The sequence below is a fragment of the Onychostoma macrolepis genome, chromosome 21, assembly GCF_012432095.1.
Source record: "Onychostoma macrolepis isolate SWU-2019 chromosome 21, ASM1243209v1, whole genome shotgun sequence".
NCBI lineage: Eukaryota > Metazoa > Chordata > Actinopteri > Cypriniformes > Cyprinidae > Onychostoma > Onychostoma macrolepis.
The window spans coordinates 26278035-26302186 of record NC_081175.1 but is presented as its reverse complement, the minus strand read 5'-3'; the positions used below and the strand labels follow the sequence as shown (position 1 = coordinate 26302186).

Sequence of the window (24152 nt, the reverse complement as noted above, 5' to 3'; positions counted from 1 at the left end):
ACACACACCCACACAGATACACACCAGTTTAACCTCAATCCAAGAGCAAAAATAAAACGGCAAAGACCCACCTTCTTTTCTGAAAGACATTACAGTCCCAGTGCCTTCACACACATGCACGCACACATTATGGTAATAGAACTAAAATAGTTGGTGTTGTTCACGTCTCATTTCTTTTGGATTACAGCTGTAGCATAATTTTTAGTGTACACTCATACTGTCATTACTGTAATGACACGATTAGGGTATTCGCTTATTCGTTTTAACAGTCTCCAGATCTGCTTCAATAAATGCACACTAAGTTTTCTACAGTTCAAAATAATTAACAAACCAAAAAGTTATAGTACCGTATTGTAGTATAGGATCGTTTTATGACAATAACTATTGCTCAGCGGTTTCTCTTTTATAGCGCAGGAGACTTGATGGCATTGTCAGTAATATTTTGTTAATGTTACTCAGCAAGGATGCATTAAACTGATCAAAAGTGACGGTAAAGACATAATGTTACAAAAGATTTCTATTTCAAATAAATGCTGTTTTTTTTTCAACTTTTGTTTTATCAGATAATTCCTTTCAGTTTCCTCAAAAATATGAAGCAGCACAACTGTTTTCAACACTGATGTTTCTTGAGCAGCAAATCAACATATTAGAATGATTTCTGAAAGATCATGTGACAATGAAGACTGAAGTAATGATTCAATTTTACATCATTAATTACATTTAAAAATATATTCAAATAGAAAACCGTAATTTTAAATTGCAATAATATTTCACAATGTTACTGTGTTTACTGTATTTTTGATCAAATAAAATGCAGCCTTGGTGAGCACAAGAGGCTTCTTTCAAAAACATTTAAAAATCTTACCGACCTTAAACTTTTGAATGGTAGTGTAAACAGATAGAAAAGAGACGATACATGTTGTTGACATACAGGTACATCTCAATAAATTAGAATGTCGTGGAAAAGTTCATTTATTTCAGTAATTCAACTCAAATTGTGAAACTCGTGTATTAAATAAATTCAATGCACACAGACTGAAGTAGTTTTTTGTTAAATGTGAGCCAAAATCATCACAATTAAAAGAACCAAAGACTTAAACTACTTCAGTCTGTGTTCATTGAATTTATTTAATACACGAGTTTCACAATTTGAGTTGAATTACTGAAATAAATGAACTTTTCCACGACATTCTAATTTATTGAGATGCACCTGTACATTACGGAGCTATAAAATTGTGGCTTTGTTGAGAAATGTTTGAGTTTATATTGAGATCTTAGACTTTGGTATCTTGGCAAACCTGAGTTTAAGAGACCGTTATAGTTGAGACTGGTTCTGAAAGAATCTGAGATATTTCTGGGACTTTTTGATCATTTTTTTTTTCTCTTTCTTGTATAGGAGAAACAATTAATGAGATTTCATTTTTGGCATTTCTTTCGCATGCATGTCCTGACATGTTAAATCATCTTTAGAGCCCACCGGTTTCCCCTCTTCCCTTTCCTCTCTGTGGACTCATAGTCAGTCGTTGTGAACCTCTAAGATCGCGCGCGCGTGTGTGTGTGTGTTTGTCGGTCTCTTTTGGGTGGACTCGTTTCTTGCTCTGGGTCGGGCGGTTATTTTGGGCTCACAGACTGAGGTGCACTGTGTCACTGCTGCGAATCTGTATTTACGCTTCTCTGATTGGCCTGTTTTATTTGTGTTTCTCTCACTGGTCAGTTTTATTTGTCGATGTTTGACCGGCTGTGTTTTTGTGTTGTGTTTTGGCATGTTGTGTTAGCTTGATTTGTGTTTCCTGCTGTATGGCAAAGAGAAAAAGAGTGCTTTTTTGGTTTAAAAGGCAATTACTCTTCAATCCTAAATTAGTTTCATGAATTTGAAGTTTGTTTGTGAAGTCAGATTGATCAAGCACTCACTGTGTATGTTTCAGAGTGAGCAGATCAAACAAAAGACACGAAATGAGGAAAAATGAGGAGATGGGAAGGCTTAAATGAGCTGAAATTAAATGTTTATTTTGTAAATTTGATGTAAATTCTGTTATCAATTAATCAAAAGATGTAAATTCTGTTATCAATTAATTACCTTAATGTTTTTATTTCTTGCATGAAACACAAAATGAGTCAGCAAGGAGGATGTCAAGTCTGTCAGTCATCCTCTAAAAATGTCTAAATATGCATATAAAAGATATATACATCTATGATTAAATGGTAACACTCCTCTCTTTTCTCACCTCAGAAACTTTCCTAAAATTGCAAAAATACACAAAACACACCTCTTACTGTGCATATCCAACCCAAACTGCTAAAATTCTATATGAGGTATGTATTATTTTGTGTATTTTTGAAGTAGAGTTTTTTTTAGGAAGGTTTTTAAACATACAAAAATAGAGAGAAGCGTGTTACCATTTCATTTCAAGTTTCAGACAAATGCCTTAATTAGATAAAGTAGATCAATACAAGTTACTATATATTTTCACTACAAAAAGAAAAAATAATTGATGCTCAAGTGCTTTTTTTGAACAGTGAACACTATTGAGTGACTCAAATGAATCTGTGATTCTGTTTTTTTTAAATAAACTGATTTACTAAAATGAATCAGATTTCATTTTCAGATAAGTAGACCAATATAGGTAAAGTATATCAATACAAGCTACAATATACTGCATTTTCGTGCTGAGTGACTCAATGAATCTGTGAATCTATTCTTTGAACCTGTTTTTTTTTAAATGAGCCTCAACCAACTCACTAAAATGAATCACATTTTGGTGGACGGACGAATGGATGGATAGAGACAGAGACAGACAGATTTTTCTTTTTCTGCTGTTTTGTTTCTAATCACGGTCAATCTGTTATCGTGACGTCATGCAAACACACTGAGACCATCGCAAGTGTTTTATGTTTCTGAAACACAGATGTACTGATGTCATTGTATGAATGTGGGTCAGAATATTGAGGTCAGAAACTGTGGATGATTTGTTTGGTTCATTTTGTACATTTGTTACGTCCAGGCAACAAGAGTCTTCAGAGCAGATATCTGTACAAATAAACACAATTTATGCAGAAATAAATGTATGCATAGTACTACACATTTAAAAAATATTTTGCATTCATCAATAGTCTCCATTTGGGAAGAAACATTGAGTCTTCAAACAAACACACACACACATACACACACGTACACAGTGTTATGTAAGTGAGCACAGTGGCACTTTTCTCTGCAAAGCGCTGCAGCTGAGTTTCCCGTTGGTAAACCACACACACATATACACATATATGAAGTGAACGAGTGTTAAGAATAAGAAACGCACTGACTTTTCATGTGCGTTGGGTCACAGAGAGGAAAGACTATAGATCTCACTTTAGATCCACATGAAAAGCTTCATTCAATGAGTTTACTGAAAAGAGCAATTCTACATGCAATGCCGCCTTAGAAACTGGCTACAGTGGAGCAAAAAAGTATTTAGTCAGCCACCAATTGTGCAAGTTCTCCCACTTAAAAAGATAAGAGAGGCCTGTAATTTTCATGATAGGTATACCTCAACTATGAGAGACAAAATGAGGGAAAAAAAATCCAGAAAATCACATTGTAGGATTTTTAAAGAATTAATTGGTAAATTCCTCGGTAAAATAAGTATTTGGTCACCTACAAACAAGCAAGATTTCTGGCTCTCACAGACCTGTAACTTCTTCTTTAAGAGGCTCCTCTGTCCTCCACTCGTTACCTGTATTAATGGCATCTGTTTGAACTCATTATCAGTATAAAAGACACCTGTCCACAACCTCAAACAGTCCAACTCCAAACTCCACCACGGCCAAGACCAAAGAGCTGTCAAAGGACACCAGAAACAAAATTGTAGACCTGCACCAGGCTGGGAAGACTGAATCTGCAATAGGTAAGCAGCTTGGTGTGAAGAAATCAACTGTGGGAGCAATTATTAGAAAATGGAAGACATACAAGACCACTGATAATCTCCTCGATCTGGGGCTCCTCAAGAAGATCTCACCCGTGGGGTCAAAATGATCACAAGAACTGTGAGCAAAAATCCCAGAACCACACGGGGGGACCTAGTGAATGACCTGCAGAGAGCTGGGACCAAAGTAACAAAAGCTACCATCAGTAACACACTGCGCCACCAGGGACTCAAATCCTGCAGTGCCAGACGTGTCCCCCTGCTTAAGCCAGTACATGTCCGGCCCATCTGAAGTTTGCTAGAGAGCATTTGGATGATCCAGAAGAGGATTGGGAGAATGTCATATGGTCAGATGAAACCAAAATAGAACTTTTTGGTAAAAACTCAAAGAATGCTGAGTTGCATCCAAAGAACACCATACCTACTGTGAAGCATGGGGGTGGAAACATCATGCTTTGGGGCTGTTTTTCTGCAAAGGGACCAGGACGACTGATCCGTGTAAATGAAAGAATGAATGGGGCCATGTATCGTGAGATTTTGAGTGAAAACCTCCTTCCATCAGCAAGGGCATTGAAGATGAAACGTGGCTGGGTCTTTCAGCATGACAATGATCCCAAACACACCGCCTGGCAACGAAGGAGTGGCTTCAGAAGAAGCATTTCAAGGTCCTGGAGTGGCCTAGCCAGTCTCCAGATCTCAACCCCATCGAAAATCTTTGAGGAGTTGAAAGTCCGTGTTGCCCAGCGACAGCCCCAAAACATTACTGCTCTAGAGGAGATCTGCATGGAGGAATGGGCCAAAATAACAGCAACAGTGTGTGAAGACTTACAGAAAACATTTGACCTCTGTCATTGCCAACAAAGGGTATATAACAAAGTATTGAGATGAAATTTTGTTATTGACCAAATACTTATTTTCCACCATAATTTTCAAATAAATTCTTTAAAAATCCTACAATGTGATTTTCTGGATTTTTTTTTTGTCTCTGATAGTTGAGATATACCTATGATGAAAATTACAGGCCTCTCTCATCTTTTTAAGTGGGAGAACTTGCACAATTAGTGGCTGACTAAATACTTTTTTGCCCCACTGTATATTTAAGGCCTATTATACCGTAGTGCAGTTTGATTAACACATTTATATACCATGTTATCTTTTAAAAAGGATGGTTCTTTATAGTAACCGTTCTATCTAGAACCTCATCGACCTGAAGAACCGTTTTATACTAAATTAGTTCATTTAGGATTATTTATTCTTCATTATTGATTTTCTGGAGCTCAACCATCCAGCTACACACTCTCAAACAGTTCTTGATATCCTTCTGAAATTGGCTATAAATTTTAACTTTGAAATTGTAACCAATCATCTACCAAATGCCATAACTTTTTTTTCTTTTTTTCTCAATATTAACACCTTTAAGAGTCTATATAGCACATTTGAATCATGGTTCTTTATGGAACCTTATAAAAAGTGTTCTTTTTAGATCCAAAAAGGTTCTGCTGTTGCTACAAGCTGAGGAACCCTAATCTGGTAGGGTTTAGACTGTATTATAAGGCACTGCAGTGAATACCGCAGTATTATCATAGCGCTTTGTGGAGTACAAATGTAAATCACTTAATTGGTACCGTAAGTTACTTCAAAGAATACGCTGGTAATACATGGTACTTTGATATAGACTATACCATAATTCTGAACGATTATCATGGCACCTTGTCCAAAAACATGGTGATATCATGGCATTTAATTGATACTGTAGAGCGTAGAAGAAAAATACTATGGTATTACTATTAAGGTAGTGTCTAAAAACAAGGTATTACCATAGTACCACATCCAAAAAGCTATGGTAATGCTATGGTATTTCTTTTGTAAGGGTGCTGCTCTCTCTCTCCCTCTCTCTCTCTCTGTAGTCTGTCATTAGTGTTTTAAAGGGAAGCGTGTGGTTGTTTCCGTAGCGATGGTCATCTGGAGGCGGGAGTGAGCGGTCAGTAATATAGCAGGAGTACAGAGGAGACATGCGTATATATAAACATAATTACTACATGCGCACCCAGCAAAATATACATCTCACAGCCTACAATTACGCCTCCCTCCCTCCTCCTCTCCAGCTCTGCTCCTCCGTTTCTCTCTCAGAGCAGCTGCCAGTGCATAACAGGAGGGATATTTTTGAGGTTTGATTTAATTTATGAAAGCTGATACGGTATTTGTGGATTTGTGGGAGGACTAGTTCATTTTGCGGAATTTATTTTTCCTAGTAACACCTGACACTGTTCGGCCCAAAGACCACAGATAAAAATACAGTAATGCATTAAAAGTACCACAAAGTACCATCCTGTTACCTTGGCTTTTTGGATTTCATCCATTGATTACCATGGTAAAGGTTTTTATTTAAAAATTTTTAAACCATTATAAATATCACACTTAAAAACTTAAACTAAAAAAACTTTAACAATGTTGCAACTAACTGAAAATAAGTACTAAAATGAACTGAAATAAAAAAAATTGAAATAATAAAAAATAACTAAGAAATTCTAAAAATTCTTTCTTTTTAATTCTAAAATTAAAATGAAAACTGAACATTTAAAAAGAAACTATACCATGGTAGTATATAAATGATGCATAAATAACATTTTGTTTACGTGCATCACAATGCTATATGTATATATATATACTGAACAAAATTATAAACGCAACACTTTTGATTTTGCCCCCATTTTTCATGAGCTGAACTCAAAGATCTAAGACTTTTTCTATGTACACAAAAGGCCTATTTCTCTCAAATATTGTTCACAAATCTGTCTAAATCTGTGTTAGTGAGCATTTCTCCTTTGCCGAGATACTCCATCCACCTCACATGTGTGGCATATCAAGATGCTGATTAGACAGCATGATTATTGCACAGGTGTGCCTTAGGCTGGCCACAATAAAAGGCCACTCTAAAATGTGCAGTTTCATGCTGGTGATGGTTGTGGATGAATGGCACAACAATGGGCCTCAGGATCTCGTCACGGTATCTCTGTGCATTCAAAATGCCATCAATAAAATGCACCTGTGTTCGTTGTCCATAACATACGCCTGCCCATACCATAACCCCACCGCCACCATGGGTCACTCGATCCACAACACTGACATCAGCAAACCGCTCACCCACACGACGCCATACACGCTGTCTGCCATCTGCCCTGTACTGTGAAAACTGGGATTCATCCGTGAAGAGAACACCTCTCCAAAGTGCCAGACGCCATCGAATGTGAGCATTTGCCCACTCAAGTCGGTTACGACGACAAACTGCAGTCAGGTCGAGACCCCGATGAGGATGACGAGCATACAGATGAGCTTCCCTGAGACGGTTTCTGACAGTTTGTGCAGAAATTCTTTGGTTATGCAAACCGATTGTTGCAGCAGCTGTCCAGGTGGATGGTTTCAGACGATCTTGGAGGTGAAGATGCTGGATGTGGAGGTCCTGGGCTGGTGTGGTTGCACGTGGTCTGCGGTTGTGAGGCCGGTTAGATGTACTGCCAAATTCTCTGAAACACCTTTGGAGACGGCTTATGGTAGAGAAATGAACATTCAATTCACAGGCAACAGATCTGGTGGACATTCCTGCAGTCAGCATGCCAATTGCACGCTCCCTCAAAACTTGCGACATCTGTGGCATTGTGCTGTGTGATAAAACTGCACATTTTAGAGTGGCCTTTTATTGTGGCCAGCCTAAGGCACACCTGTGCAATAATCATGCTGTCTAATCAGCATCTTGATATGCCACACCTGTGAGGTGGATGGATTATCTCGGCAAAGGAGAAATGCTCACTAACACAGATTTAGACAGATTTGTGAACAATATTTGAGAGAAATAGGCCTTTTGTGTACATAGAAAAAGTCTTAGATATTTGAGTTCAGCTCATGAAAAATGGGGACAAAAACAAAAGTGTTGCGTTTATAATTTTGTTCAGTGTGTATATATATATATTAGTGGTGGGCCGTTATCGGCGTTAACGTGCTGCGTTAACGTGAGACTCTTATCGGGCGATAAAAAAAATATCGCCATTAATCTATTCTCAGTTGGGTTGGGAGCTGGGTCTATAGTACGCAAGCTATGATGACTTTCACCTTGATATTTTAGCGCGGATGTATACCTAGCCGAATTGCACTGTAGGGGGCGAGAACGAGTCTTCGAACCTGTGTGTATGCGTGCTAACATGGATGCAGCTATGAAGCCGCCGGGTTTGCTTCAGGGAAAATTTATTTTTAAGAAGCTTCCTAATGGAAATCGGCAAGTCATTTCTGTCTCTACGTTACATGGTCGCGCTCTCTGTATCGCGCGCACAGCGGAGTTCCGCCCCGGTTCGCGCACACACACACACACACAAACAAACAAACGTAATACACAAGTGAGCACACTCCCACTCCTATTTGTAAATATTAAGCCGCAAAACGTCTATTTAAATATGACTTCTGTGTGTCTCTGTGTTAATGTATGGCGCAGACGCACGGGTTTGTTCACTACTCATACAGAAGACTGCGTGACGCTTGCGGCAATATTAACGTCTGTTGTCTCACTAAATGAGGACATAAATACATGAACAACATCTCCAGAACTGCTCTGAGAGTCACTTCATGAGCATTCGAGCATTTCATTTGAGAAAAACTATCCTCACGGCAACCCGTCAAAATAAAAGTTCGGTTTCACTTGAAGACATTGGGCAGAACGTAATAGGCTACTACTACTAAAACTATTAAAACCTTATCTTTAAGGAATAATCATACAATGTCTTCAATGTTATTATCAATATTAAATTCTTGATGACTGCTAGTTGTTTACTACTAGTAGTGAACTTATTCTGATCTACTTGGCAGAATTCAAATGAGCCATTTTAATCTAGATTAATTCCAAGATTATCAATCTAGATTAAAAAAAATGAATCTATGCCCACCACTAATATATATATATATATATATATATATATATATATATATATACATACACTGATAATCAAACCACGATAATCAAGTTTTCTTTTCTTTTTTGGGTAACACTTTACAATAAGGTTCATTAGTTAACAACATTAGTTAACATGAACTAAGAATGAACAATACTTCCACAGCATTTAGAGAAGTATCTTAGTTAATGTTAATTTCAGCATTTACTAATGCATTATTAATATCACAAGTTGTGTTTGTTAACATTAGTTAATGCACTGTGAACTAACATGAACTAACAATGAATAACTGTATTTTCATTAACTAACATTAACAAAAATGAATAAATACTGTAGTAAATGTACTGTTCATTGTTTGTTCATGTTAGTTAATACAGTAACTAATGTTAACAAATGACACCTTATTGTAAAGTGTTACACTTTTCTGTAATACCATGATTTTTTCTATATGTTCCATAGTAATATTATGAAAAAATTATGTTTTTGTTTTTGGGCTATGTATTATTACATATATCATAGTAATCTTCCTTTTTTTGGTAAATTGCTTTTTGATGTGTACCATTTACTATTTTTGCCACATTTTACCATTATCATTGTATTTTTTTTAAGTATACATGAATATGGTAATCATCAGTATATGATATTTATAAAAGTACCATAGTATTACAATGCATCTGATACTATCTCTGCACCATGGTGCTGCCAAAGTACTTGACTGATGAAGAAAGAGCGTTTAGGTGGGGTTTGACACGGCTAAAAACGGTTTTCTTGTTATTATGTGATGGTCATGTTTCTACACAGTACTGAACTCATTCACCTTCATATAAAACACTCACAGACTGCAGTGGCACATTTTGGCCAGAGGGGGCAGCAGCAGCCACTCTCCCCAATCACACAGTGTTTGTATTTGATTATTTGTGCTTATAGGTGTGTTAGAGCAACTGATTACAGCTGTCATCGTCTTGACTGAGGCTGAATGAATCCTCACAGACATAACACATCCCATATTTTTTTTCTCTGCGCCAGAAAATTTCAGAGATTGTGGATCTGTGGGCAATCTGTGGCAAACCACAGAGACATCATTCACCTGAGAGAGAGAGAGAGAGAGAGAGACAGACAGACAGACTGAAAGTTGAAATATTAGAGGAGAGCGAAGTGGATACATGTAGGTATGAAGAGATAACAATATGAAAATCAAATGTTTATGACACATTTACATGTGCAATTATCATATACTATTTATATATTTATATTATGATTAATGTAGTTACTGTTATATATGTTTTATAAGTGCATTCAGCAATAATTTGGGATACTTAAGCCAAAAATCATCATTTACTCACTCTAATGTTGCGCACTAAACCTGTAAGGCTTGCTTTTAAATTCTGAAGACTCTACATGCTGCTTTATTCAAAGTTCAAAGTTCAGATTTATTTCTAAAGCACTGAATAAAAAACACAACATTGACCATAGTGCTGTACAAACAGTAACACAATGAGCAGAAGACAACATTTAAAAAGGGATCATATCCATATATCTAAATAAGTAATTATATAAAAGAAACCTTTAATTTTTTCAAAGAAACCTTTAATCAACAAAAGTATATAATGACCAGGGTCTGTTCAATAATATATCTCCAAAAATGCACCTTAGAAGCAGTCCATTCAGCTTGTGTGCTTTGTCCCAACTCTTCTGAAGTCGTATGATACCTTTGTGAGAGAAACGAGACAAAAGTTTCACAATTGAAGTAATTTTAACCATGATTATTCACTGATATTCACATTGGCATGTATGCATTTGGCTGACGCTTTTATCCAAAATGACCTACATTGCGTTGAAGGTATACATTTGATCATTTCATGCATTACCTGGGAATCAAACTGTGACCTTCATGTTTGACATTCCTTATTTGTAGGTCACTTTGGATAAAAGCGTCTGATAAATTGATGTCTCAGGCTTGATACAGAAGCGCAAATGAGATTTGAGAGCAATGGAGGCTGATATACATTTTCACTGCATAATAATCCAAATGTCTTTGAATATAGTGTGCAAGTTGGATTAAATTGACATGAAGGTGAGTCAATGATGACAAAATATGGATTAATATGACTGATCTGTAGGGTTTGGGAATGCAGAGTTTTTGCAAAGAAAGCATTTCATGATAAGCATTAATCGTGTTACTGGCACTTGGCAGTGAAGAATGAAGAACAGTGAATCTGGTGCACAGATTTAGTCAAAAATGCAGTGAGCTTTTGTGTGATTGTCTATTGTTTCTTATGACATCAAAGATGTCTGTAACCAATTATGCAGTCACAGAAGTCATTTTACACACGCCTCAATATTATTCATTACAGAGTTCATGTAGGTGTCAATCACAACTCCGTGTTCACTTACATAACCAAACCATATACAACCACAAAACAGGTTCTGTCCTTTTAGTGTAATTTTAAGGAAACAAATACACATTAGTCTGTATGCGTTTAGCCTAATTGAACTTAAAAAAGAAATGGTTCACCCAGAAATGAAAATTGCGCATTATTTTCTCATTATTTATTTATTATTTACATTTTTTTAATATTTATATTATTTGTTCATTTATCAATTTATAATTTTCTATTATTTATTAATTTATTTATTATTTACCAGTATTATTTATTTATTCATTTTTATTACTTAGCAAGCCTGAGAAAGGACTGACTGAAACATTCAATAAAAAATAAATTTTGTGTTAATGCAAGTTCAACCAGAAATGGAAATTGTGCCATTATTTACTCAGATTTTTACTTACTTATTAATTACTATGTTTAAAAAAAAAATCTTTATTTATTATTATTTAATAAGCTTGAGGAAGGTTGGTTGATTGAAACATTGCTTAAATTTGAATTTGGTTGTGATGCAGTTAAGTTTAAGTAGTGTGAAGCATCTTTTTTTCATGCTATTTACTAAAATCTTTATTATTGATATTTTGTACTTATTTTATTGCGCTTAATAATAATAATAATTCATTTTATTTGTGGGCGCCTTTCAAGACACTCAAGGACACCTTGCAATGATAAAATACATAATTAAACAGAGGGAAGAAACAACACAGTAAACAATAATACAAAAAAATCAATACACAATAACCTTACTAAAATCACTCAGGATAGGCTAATCTAAAAATATTAGTTTTAAGACGTGATTTAAAAATTGATAGACTAAGACTATTACGTATATCTTGAGGTAAAGTATTCCAAAGCGTTGGAGCAATACAACTAAAGGCTCTACTTCCCATGGTAGTCAAACGTACAGATGGTACAACAAGAGTCACAGAAGCAGAAGACCTGAGGGATCGGGTAGGTTCGTACACACGAAGAAGATCACTAAGATAAGAAGGTGCTAGATTATAAAGAGCCTTATAAGTAAAAAGTAAAATCTTGAATTGAATACGATATCTGATTGGAAGCCAATGAAGGTGCCCTAAAACTGGAGTAATATGCTCATTCAACGGTGTTCGTGTAATGATCCGAGCTGCTGAATTCTGAACCATCTGAAGTTTATGAATAAGTTTCTGTGAAACACCGCTGAGCAGAGAGTTACAGTAGTCAAGTCGAGAGGTAACCAATGCATGCGAGGACAGTAGTACCATTAACAGAAAGAGATGGTCGAAGACGATTAATATTTCGCAGATAGTAATATGCGGACCGTGCAATATTGTTTACATGTGCCTCGAAAGACAGAGTACTGTCAAGGATGACACCCAGACTCTTGACCTGAGAAGAAGGAGAGATAACAGAGTTGTCAATAGTAAGTGTAAAACTTCCACAATTACGCAGTTTTGATTTAGTACCTACTAATAAAATTTCAGTTTTCGCACTATTAACTTTGAGAAAATTACATGTAAACCATGATTTAATTTCAGAAAGACAGAGTAAAAGAGAGGAAGACGGCAATACTGAACTGGGCTTCGAAGATATATAGAGCTGGGTGTCGTCTGCGTAACAGTGAAAATTTATATTAAATTTACGAAAAATCTGTCCTAGAGGTAGTAAATACACTATAAACAGAAGAGGGCCCAGGACTGAACCTTGAGGCACATCACTGGTTATCTGAGATATCCACGATTAAAATTTTTTTATTTGAATGAACTGAGTCCGACCAGATAAATATGATTTAAACCAATCATGGGATATACCAGTGATCCCAATAGAAATCAACCTCTCCAGTAAAATGCTATGTGAGATAGTATCGAAAGCTGCAGTTAAATCGAGAAGAATGAGTATTGATAAAAGTCCAGAATCTGCAGCCATTAACAAATCATTTGTGACTTTAATAAGTGCTGTCTCCATGCTATGATATGGACGATAAGCAGACTGAAATTGTTCAAACAAGTTATTCTCCATTAAATGAGTATGTACCTGCTGAGCAACAATTTTTTCCAGTAATTTAGAAAGAAAAGGTAAATTAGATATGGGTCAAAAGTTTTCAGGGTTATTACAATCCGCACCAGGTTTCTTAAGTATGGGAGTTATGGCCGCTACTTTAAAGGATGAAGGAATAGTACCAGTAATAAGAGAAGAATGTATAATTTGAGTTATCAAGGGTAATAAAGAAGGTAGACAAAACTTAACAAGATGTGTGGGAATAGGATCTAACTGACAGGTAGTAGATTTAGATTTTTGAACACATTCAGCTATTTCATTCGCCATAGGCAAATAAAAACTAGAAAAAGCAGTTAGGGCAGAAGCATCATAAAGAGAGAAGAATGAACCACATGCCCCATTATTGGGTGTTAAATTCTTATGAATAGTTTCGATTTTATAACTAAAATAATTCATAAAAGTATCACATGTAGTATTAGAATGCGAATGTAATGAGAAAGCATCTGGTGGTCGCAAAATATTATTAATTGTAGAACAGTATTTTTGTATTCCCACCACCAGCGTTTATCAAATTGGCATAATAATTTGTTTTAGCAGTAGAAAGGGCATCTTTGTAGTCTCTGATGTGGTGATCATACATTTCCTTGTGCACAATTAAACCAGATCTCATATATAAATGCTCTAGTTGACGCCCCTTAGCTTTTAACAGACATAACTCAGAAGTATACCATGGAGCAGTATGAGCAAATGAGACAATCCTTGTTCTAACAGGTGCAACAACATCTAAAACATTCTGCAACCGGTCGTTATAGTAAAAAGTCAACTCATCCAGGCTAAGTAATCCATCAATATTCAACAAGTTATCAACTTCATTAGAAAACACAGATAATTCAATGTTCTTAATATTGCGAAATGTGATAGTACGGCTTTGAGCAATTTTTGATACAGTTAATTTGGCACTGAAAAACACAAGTTTATGATCAGATATAGACAGGTCACGTGAACTAGTAAGTAAGCACCGCTTATTTGTTGTTTATTTACATGTAACAAACAATGGTTTATGTGACACAACAAGTTTAATGGCAAATGGAAAATAATTATTTTGTTTTTATTTTTATTTTTATTTTTTTGTCCTTTAGGAATTTTATTTTAAGCACTTTCTAAAAGTATTTCGGCATGCATGTGTGTGTGAGAAAGTAGAATTTGTTCAGGATGTATTGCTAAAGGTCAGACTCCATCATTATCTTTTATGTGTGTGTGTGTGTGTGTGTGTGTTTGCCTCATTCACATTCCACTGTGTGAATGACAATTGCTGTTTTTTTTTTTTTTTTCAACCAAAGGAGGAGTGCAGGCTCTTAAATGTATATGAGGTCGACTTTCTCTCTGTCTTCACCCCCCACCCAGCTCATTCCTGTCTGTCTCTCTCTCTCTCTCTCTCTGCCCATCTCAGTCTGTACTTAAGAGATTTCTGAGGCACAGCTAATGGTTTGTTGTTGCTTTTTACAGACTACAGCAGCCACAATCACACAGCAGTAACAGCACTGGAGACAGCGAGAGACAATCATGGAATGTCTGACATCCTAAAAGAAGGCATTTAGAATAGAATAAGAACATGCAGAATGACATAAAACAGAGACAGAGAGAGAGAGAGGGAGAGAGAGCAGAGGAAAGGGAGAGAGATAAGAGATGTAGAGGAAATAAGGAGTGATGTAAGAAGTAAGCATGACCACGTCAAAACTGCTTACATGCATAAATACCTCATTTTTCTAAATAAGAAAGTAACACTTCTATTGTTCAGTTAAAGCTCATTTTAAGGCTATAAACTATCCTTAACTCAAAAATAACACATTTTTCATTTTTAGAATAAGAAATATTTTATATTTTATTTTTAGAAGAATATATAGTATGATCTATTTGCATATTAGCATCATCTGTGTCAATGTGAAGTTCAAATTCATAAGCGATTTTTATTTAATATTTTTACGTTGTATATTTAAAATCATAATAAATTAACATAAATTGACACAATTTATTTATTAATTTATTAATTTTTTCTAATTACAATTCGTATAATTTTATCCAAACATTACAAATTATGTACCCCTTTACAATTTAGTTAAATTCAGGAAAATGATTTTTTATTATGCAAATTGCATACTGATTAATTCTGCTCATTTTTATCTTGCATTATTTTTAAACAATTAATTATAGTAAATGAACATAAGTTGATATTTTATTTTCCCTTCTAAAAAGGGAAATATAATATGTTATTCAATGATTGATCCCCCTTCATTTCATTATGCAACGTTTTATAATTAATTACACTTAACATAAATTGACAGCTTATTTTGTTTTGTTTTATTTTATTTATTGTTCTATTTTATTTGATCTTTTTTTTTTATTTATCCAAGCATCACTGTTCTCCATGTTCTTAAACATTGGTGTGTAATTACTAACTGTTTGTGCTACGGAAACTCATACATGAATGTTGGCTTGTTTACAACTTCTTTACAGCGCCCCAGTGATCAGCCACAACACCCTGGCATTGAGTTCTGCACAGTTAAGTACCAATCACATTCTTCTTCATAAAATGTAAATCTAGTTTTATTTAGTTTTTATTTTAACCGTTTTCCTAAATGAAGGTTATATTTAGCGACCTTCTGGAGACATTTTTCAGCAAAATTATCCCCAAAGTATAACTCGCTTAAACACACACACATAAACACAAGCTATGATAATTACACAGGCTAAGCATCTCAGTCTGAAACACCTTTTTTCAAAATCCAAATATGGGCTGTGACAGCTGCTCCACATGCACACAGTAAATACAGCTTTAAGCAAACACAGACAAAATAGATATTTTTTTGTTTACAAGTTTGGCTTTATTTTAATGTGCACACAAATACAATATTTACATGCCTTCTGTGTATCCAGTTGTGCCCGGTTTTGCCCAGAACGTAGGAGGATGGCATGAAACATTTCGCCAGACCTCAAGAAAACACGAGCTGCATACAAGCAGAACAGTTGTAGCCGGCATGAGCCGTAGCACGTAATGCTGCCATGTATGTGTTTGTGAGTGAACCAGAGCTGCTGGGTACGAAGGCCTTAGGTACTTCATTTCCTGTGTAAATGTATGGAATGGGTAAACATTCCTGTTAGCTGCATACTGGCCAGCTGTGCTAGTCTAATGCCAGTGGACGGACTGAGAGGTCCGACCAACCTAAAGGCCTCCTTTCAATTCACCATGCGAAATCTGCACCTCCTTCCTGCACTGCTGCACTGCAGCTCTAGGACTCGGTCTGGTCTCACAAGTCCGTGATAGATCTGTCAAACAGCCTCATATGGCACTCTGTATACAGCATTACAGTTCCTAGAAAACATCTGTTACCATTAGTACTGTATATAATAATATTTAAATGTGCATAGTTAAAAATTTTTAAAAAAGTACTTTTTTTATTTTATTTTATTTTTTTTAAATTTGGTAAAAAGTGCATAAACTCTGACAGAAATATATTTATTGAATCATTTCCTAGAAATAAATGTCACTGACATCATGCAACTGAATAAATTGCTCAGAGAATTAGCTTTCCCAGTGACACATTTTTAAAATCAGAATAATTACAGTGTGTTCAATTGCAATTAGATTATTATTATTATTTTTTATTCAGATTGCAATTGTTCTGATAAAAATTTATTTAAAATGTGTTTAAAAACAAACGAACAAAAAACTATTTTGCTGTGCCTGTTTGTAGGGCTGCACAATTTTGGAAAAAAAGAAAAAATGTTTATATAAATATAATAAATAAATAAATACAGTAAATAATATAATATATTTGTTGCTGTCTTAGTATCTTCATTTTCAAATGTTGAACCATTAAGATTTTATTAAACAGCCCCTACTATAATTTCTGTTTTGCATATTTTTTTCTTTTTTTAAATTTGTTTTAAAACTTATTTTGCATTTTTTTGCGATTTTTCAGGTTTTTCACAATAATTTGGAATTTTTAACAGAAACATTGTTAGTTGCCAAAACATCGTTTTTATTATTTTTATATGTTATAATTAAAAAAATTAAAAGGTTTTGCTAAAAACACATTTTGGCCCTGTTTGCTGTATTCTGCAAGAACATGCCAGCTGTATAGAGAGTTATAGGAACAGAAATACAAGGCTAAACTGCCAATGTCGCTTATTTGTAAAAGTGCCTGAAACCAACATGTATTTTATTGCTAGTTTTTAACCACAGAGCAGAAGCCTTATTAATGGGAGCAGATGATGACTTCAATTTGGCCTGGAAATGGAGCCAAAGCTTCCTCTGTGTACAGGACCCTTGTGCAGCTCTGCAGTGGGCCCTTCAATTTAGTTTTTTCAAGTTTTTAATTATCCTAAACATTTTGTTGCTTTCAAAGATCCCTTATTTTTAAGGTAGCCTTGCATTTACTGTAGTATTTTTCACTAATAAGGCCATTTAAGATGTAGATGAGTTTGTTTCTTCATCAGATTTAGAGAAATGTAGCATTGCATCACTTGCTCAGCAATGGATCCTCTGCAGTGAATGGGTGCCGTCAGAATGAGAGTCCGAACAGCTGATAGAAACATCACAATAATCCACACCACTCCAGTCAATTAATAAAGACATTGTTTCACAGCTTTTCACTTCACAAGATGTTAATTGATGGACTGGAGTTGTATGGATTGCATGTGCTAACTAAAGTTTGTGTGTTCCTGATGCAAGAAACTCTGTTCTTATATCGTGAATATAGAGCGTTTCAAATCAGCAAAAGAAGCTCACTGGGTTTTTGGTAGTGTGCAGTTTTACGTGCATTATAATTGCTTTATTTAAGCTCGTATATAGATCTATAGTGCATTAGCAATACTGAATGTCAGTAGTCATACCGATGGTGTTTTATTGAAAAGAATACAAGACTTCTGCGCCTCTTACGTAAGAACCAATGAAACAGCGCGCTAGTGTGGCAACAGTATAATCACCTAATCTCTGTCCAACCCCGCCTTAAACACACTCACTCTTTCTTACATCATATAAAACGTCCTGTATGCTGGCCAGGGGAAATGAAATGTTTATTCCTTCATCCCCCGGGGCAGGAGTGTGTGTGTGATGGATATATTAGTCCGTCCCTTCTCTCTGTCACTCATTTATTAGTGAAATGAAGTGCTGTGAGGTTAGATAGGTGATTATAGACGCGTGTGTATGTGTGTGTGTACATGTATAGAATGTAGAGAGCCGTAAATCACATGGTTTAAAGGGAAATCTACTAATTTCCTGCTGCCACAAGACAGATGAGGAGAACTGGCAAGAATGTTGTGCACAAATACACACGCACACACATCCACCCACCCACTAGAATCGCCATATAACCCTCCAACTGTCACCAAAGGTCAGGAGAATAACTGATAAACCACACAGGAAATCAAGATACTCTTCATTAAGATTTATATATATATATATAATAAATAAAATTAATCTTAAAGTTCAATCTCAATGTAATCTCAATGTTGAAATATGCTTAAAAGTCATGATAGTCATATATTGTATTTTATTTTATTTTATTTTATACTTGACCTGGAGATGTTTCTGTGAGATTCACCAAAAAATTTCAACTATTTTCTTTTAATTACATTTACATCTTTTTTACATCTTTTAAAAAAAAAAATTCATTTAAACCATAAATCAAAATCATGCTCATCATACAAAAGGGTTATTTCATGTATGAATCCAATTTTGAGTCTTACATCACGTCATTGACCCATATTTGTAGTTTTTGATTTATATAAAAACAGATCTGAATAGTACATTGAATTAAAATGTATAATTCTCAGAATTATAAAATACAATAATGGCCTCCAAACTGACCCTTTTCTTTACAATGTCCTCTTGTGCTGCACTGACTTTATAAAGTGTGTGTGTTGCAGAGAGAGACAGAGGCAAGATTATGGTGATTTAGGGTCATAATGACGAAGGCAAATATTTGTTCGGTCTGTATGAAAAGAGCTGAATGAAGTCTTACACTGCCGGCATCACAGGAATCTAGGAAGAGAGAGAATGAGGGAAGAAGCCATCAGAAATAGGAAAATAAAAGAGTGCAGAGAAGGGAGAGATATTCGGTAAGATAGAGAGGGATAAAAAGTATTTTATTATTAATTAATATGGGATGAATCCCCCTAGTGGCCTGTCATGTAATTGCATTTGCCAGTCATTCAGTTTTACACTGGATCACTGCTAGATATTTTCCTATTTGCAGAGAAAATGTTTGCTGTGTGTGTTCATGAATATTCAAAAATGCCTCTTGAATACTCCCATCCATGACAGGAACAGAAACCAGCTGTAGAAATTATTAAAGCAGCGTTACTGAGTCTAACATACTGCTTGCTGCATACTGCACAGTGTGTTTCAAAAAGAAGTATGCTACACAGTATACTACAGTCACATTACCGAATTTGCATTTTTAAGTCAGTAAGTGGCATTTATTTACCATCTCATGAATGAATCACTTATCAATCTAGTGTAAAATGTCTTAATTAATGCAGTCCAGTCAAATAATGATTTAAGAGTAAAATGACAGACGATATTGCTTCCAATTCAGTCATCAAACAGGATAAGGAAGGTAAAGTCTAGCACATTGCATTGTGGGATGATCTTATGAGAAACCATGTTTGATGCTTTTGACTATAATTAACTATAAGGCTGCATTCAGTGTTGTTTTAGTACCATAGAGAAACTATTATAGTTTTTATAAATATTTACAAATGTATATATTTTATTAAAATATTTTACATATAGTTTTTATTAATGTTTGTATTAATTATAAAACAATTGATTTCTTTATTAATTTTATTTTATTAAGTTTTAGTTATTTTAGTAGGCCTACATCAAGTTAAACTAAATAAAAAAATAGAAATATTGCTTTGGCCTTGGCAACTAGCTGAAAAATGTGTTATTTTATTTCAGTTAATGTTTATTTTATAAATAACTAAAATGTTTTTTGTGTGTGTGTGTGTGGTTTTAGTTAACTATAATAACCCTTGTTGCATGTACAAAATACCACAGTAATGTACAATTACAATATAATATGTGACCCTGGGCCACAAAACCAGTCTTAAGTCGCTGGGGTATATTTGGAGAAATAGCCAAAAATACATTGTATGGGTCAAAATTATCCATTTTTCTTTTATGCCAAAAATCATTAGGATATTAAGTAAAGATCATGTTCCATGAAGATATTTTGTAAATTTCTTACCGTAAATATATCAAAACTTCATTTTTGATTAGTAATATGCATTGCTAAGAACTTCATTTGGACAACTTTAAAGGAGATTTTCTCAATATTTTGATTTTTTTGTACCCTCAGATTCCAGATTTTCAGATTGTATCTCGGCCAAATATTGTCCGATCCTAACAAACCATACATCAATGGAAAGCTTATTTATTCGGCTTTCAGATTATGTATAAAAATCAATTTTGAAAAATTGACACTTAATGCTGGTTTTGTGGTCCAGGGTCACATATAACAATTCAATTTAAAGCAATTTCATTAATTGAATAAAAAGCAAAAACACACCAGATGTGCATTCTTTAGTCATCATTTTATAGATATAGAGTTGCCATCTTACTCCGACCAAAGTTATTTTAATTGTATCTGACATCATAATTACGACATCCCAAATTCCCAGGAGGACTTCAGTGCACCAATTCTCTGCATAATACTGTCCCTCAAAAGTTTGCATTTGCAGTTGTGTGTATGTTATGTTGTTTCTTTACTGTGTTTGTACTGAGAGTTTAGCGTGACTGGATTTCACGAAGCTCCACCTCTTGCGCGTCACACTTCCCAGCATGCCTCACTGTGGCTGTTTTTACAGGATCTAGTAAATGAACATATAGACGTTTAAAGCATGTGAAGATCTCTAAATGAGAGACTACACTCATGCCGGTCCGACTGTTCTCTCATCTTTCCTGCGTACAGTGTTAAACGTTTTATTATCTGGTGCCTGAGCACTTAAAAAGCTGTTATGTGTGACCCAAAACAAGGAGTTTATAGTGGAGAACGTCTATCTGATCTGGCTCTTAAGCTGGGCTTTAAAACTCCCAGTTTAGACCAAACATGAGCTCTGTAATTCAGCAACAATAAAATCGAGAATGTCCAATGACGTCCAGGGTTTGGATGCACGTTGGTCTGTATTATATCTGATCGATTTATTCTCAGTGAGAGAGTATTTAGATCCAATTAAATTAAAGCACGTACACACAAAAGTTTGGGGTTGGTAAGATTTTTTTTATTTTAGGAAGAAGTCTCTTATGTTCATCAAAGTAAAAACACACAGTTTCACATAACTGTTTTCTATGTGAATATATTGTAAAATGTAATTTATTCCTGTGATGTAAAGCTGAATTTTCAGCATCATTACTCCAGTCTTCAGTGTCACATGATCCTTCAGAAATCATTCTAATATGCTGATTTGCAGCTCAAAAACATTTCTGATTATTATCAATGTTAAAAACAGTTGTGCTGCTTCTTATTTTTGTGGAAACTGTGTTTTTTCAGGATTAGAAAGTTCAAAAGAACTTCATAACATTCTAAAAGTTTTTACTGTCACTTTTGATCGATGCATTCTTACTGAATGAAAGTATTCATTTCCTTCAATTGAAAAAGAAAATCTCAAACTTTTGAACAAAAACTCCCCGTAGTCTTACGTTGCACATGCAAACAGCCCTTTTTTCTCTCTTTTTTTTTTCAGAAAATGTATACTGTGTGTGTTTAACAGACGGAATTTCACAGCATACAAGTTATCCTATGATCCTCTCTCACGCTCAAGTGAAAGCAAATTTGAGCTTGTTACGTGCAAACACACACGTATCTGTGCACAGGTAAACTTTACATATGCACATAATAATTCATGTTTCTTTGGTCCAACTGCAGGATAAATTGTGCACTTCAGTGATAATGTTAGTTATTTTATTTCTAACTATGTCTCTATCTCTTTCAGACAAGCTTATTTCTGTCCATACTGGAACTCACTGTTAAATGCTAGTTTGTGTTTCTTTGTCTACTAAGAAAAACATTAAATTGCTATGTGACGGGGACACACACACACACACACCCATAGACCCAAGAAAACTCACAAAGAAAAATAATATCACAATTGTCTCCTACTTCTTAGATGTTTCCAGAAATTGCACCTATCTAGTTTCAGAAGAGATCTCAACAATGTCTCAAGCTGTGCTTGAATGCCAAAGTCAAAAGTCAGAGATCTCAATATGAATTCAAACATTTCTCATGAAGTTGGATGCCAGCTACTGATTCATTTGTGTCCATTTTTATTTTTCTCCAGAAACATCTGAGACAAAGTTACTTAACCCAGCCTGACATGAAATAATAATCTATTTGTTTTAGATGGAACAGTTTACTGAAGCTTTAGACAAAATATAAAAGAAAATCAAAACCCAAACTGAGTATCATATTTGATAAATCAGGCTTTTATGGCTTATATAGTATAATATAGTGAGAATATGGAGGAAAAAAACAACTTAATTTTATTGAGAGTCTCAAACAGAGCAGAAATATGCAATTTGATACAGCTTCTTATATTTATATGGCCAAAAAGTGATAATTCTGGTAAAGTCAGCCAATGAGATCTTTTTAACAGTATAACAGACTACTAACATTAAATGCATATAAATATCAGTTGTCACTCTACATCGCTAAACAATGTCTTAGTATGATGATATTTAATACTTACTTTTATGCTCTGTAGTTTCAAAACATAATGCAATGCAATACAGTAATGACTGAGAGATGAACAAATAAATGTTCCTCAAAAGCCTGATGATCATTTTTGATACTCGCATTTGAACATGATTTGCATGGATATTCAAGTTAACCTAAGTTGCTTCAGTCCAGTAAGTGTTCATCTTAAAATAATGCAAAAAAAAAAAAAAATATTCAAGTTAACATGTTTACTTTATTAAAATCAGATTCCACAGCAAAAAGCTGTTTGTACAATTATACTAAAAAGCCTTTTACTCGGTAAAAAAAGTGTAAACTATCAGTCAGATGACAGAATGCTTTCATGTAGGCTTTAAAGGGTTAAATGAGACAAAACCGAGAACAACAATGGTTTGCAATGTTTCTATTTTTAATTCTCCTCAGGAATTTTTGGAGAAACAAAGTTGGTTTGCAACTGAGAAACGATGGAAGAGCAACTTCAAGCAATCTTTTTTTTTCCCCTGAGCACATTCTCCATCTAAAATCTTAGGAGTCTTCTCTGAAATGAAGCAAAACGAGTCAAATCGCACATAAACATATGAATCTGTGTACACCCATCTGGGCCGCGTTCAGATCGCTCTGTTTACCACATAACAGTATGATTACAATAATCATAAATCTCATTATGCTGTGATATTGCATTACTGTGAGGTTTGCATTTCCGCCTTCAGCTCAAAATATAGGACACTGTTTATACTTGCATGTTCGCACTGACTTTATTCATAGATCTCTGATTGAGTACAACATTACATGTCTGCAGTGCATGTGTGTTGTGTGTGTGTCTCGGTTATTTTAGTGCTGTGAAGACCGAGTAAATCATGTGTGTAGGTTATTCTGGTGGTGTTATGAGAGAGCAGGTTGGTGATTATTGCTGTGCACGCAACCACACTTTGGTTTCGAGCACCACACTTGGAAATGCCTGTGGGTGTATGTGCATGTATGTGTGTGTGTGTGTGTGTGTGATTGCAGCATGAGCACATCTATATGTGTATGTTTGTCAGGGTGGGGTATAGCATGTGTGTTTTTGGAGTGAAAGTGTGTTCTTATGTGGATATTTGTGTTTCTGCACATGCTTGTATGTATGTGTGTGTGTGTGTGTGTGTGTGTGTGTTTCTCTTAAACACTAGAAACCAATGTTAAAGGGTGGAGGCCCTGCTGTCTAATCTAGTGCTT

General features: G+C 35.0%; 1 protein-coding gene across 2 annotated transcripts in view; it reads left to right on the top strand.

Moving 5' to 3' along the window:
- col27a1a (collagen, type XXVII, alpha 1a) overlaps positions 1 to 24152 on the top strand; it is a 100315-nt gene that overhangs the window by 2296 nt on the left and 73867 nt on the right. For both annotated transcript variants that reach the window (XM_058757770.1, XM_058757769.1), the window contains exons 2-3: positions 9869 to 10011; positions 15718 to 15762. In XM_058757770.1, coding sequence (XP_058613753.1) covers positions 9869 to 10011; positions 15718 to 15762 — 188 coding nt within the window. The remainder of the gene's footprint in view (positions 1 to 9868; positions 10012 to 15717; positions 15763 to 24152) is intronic.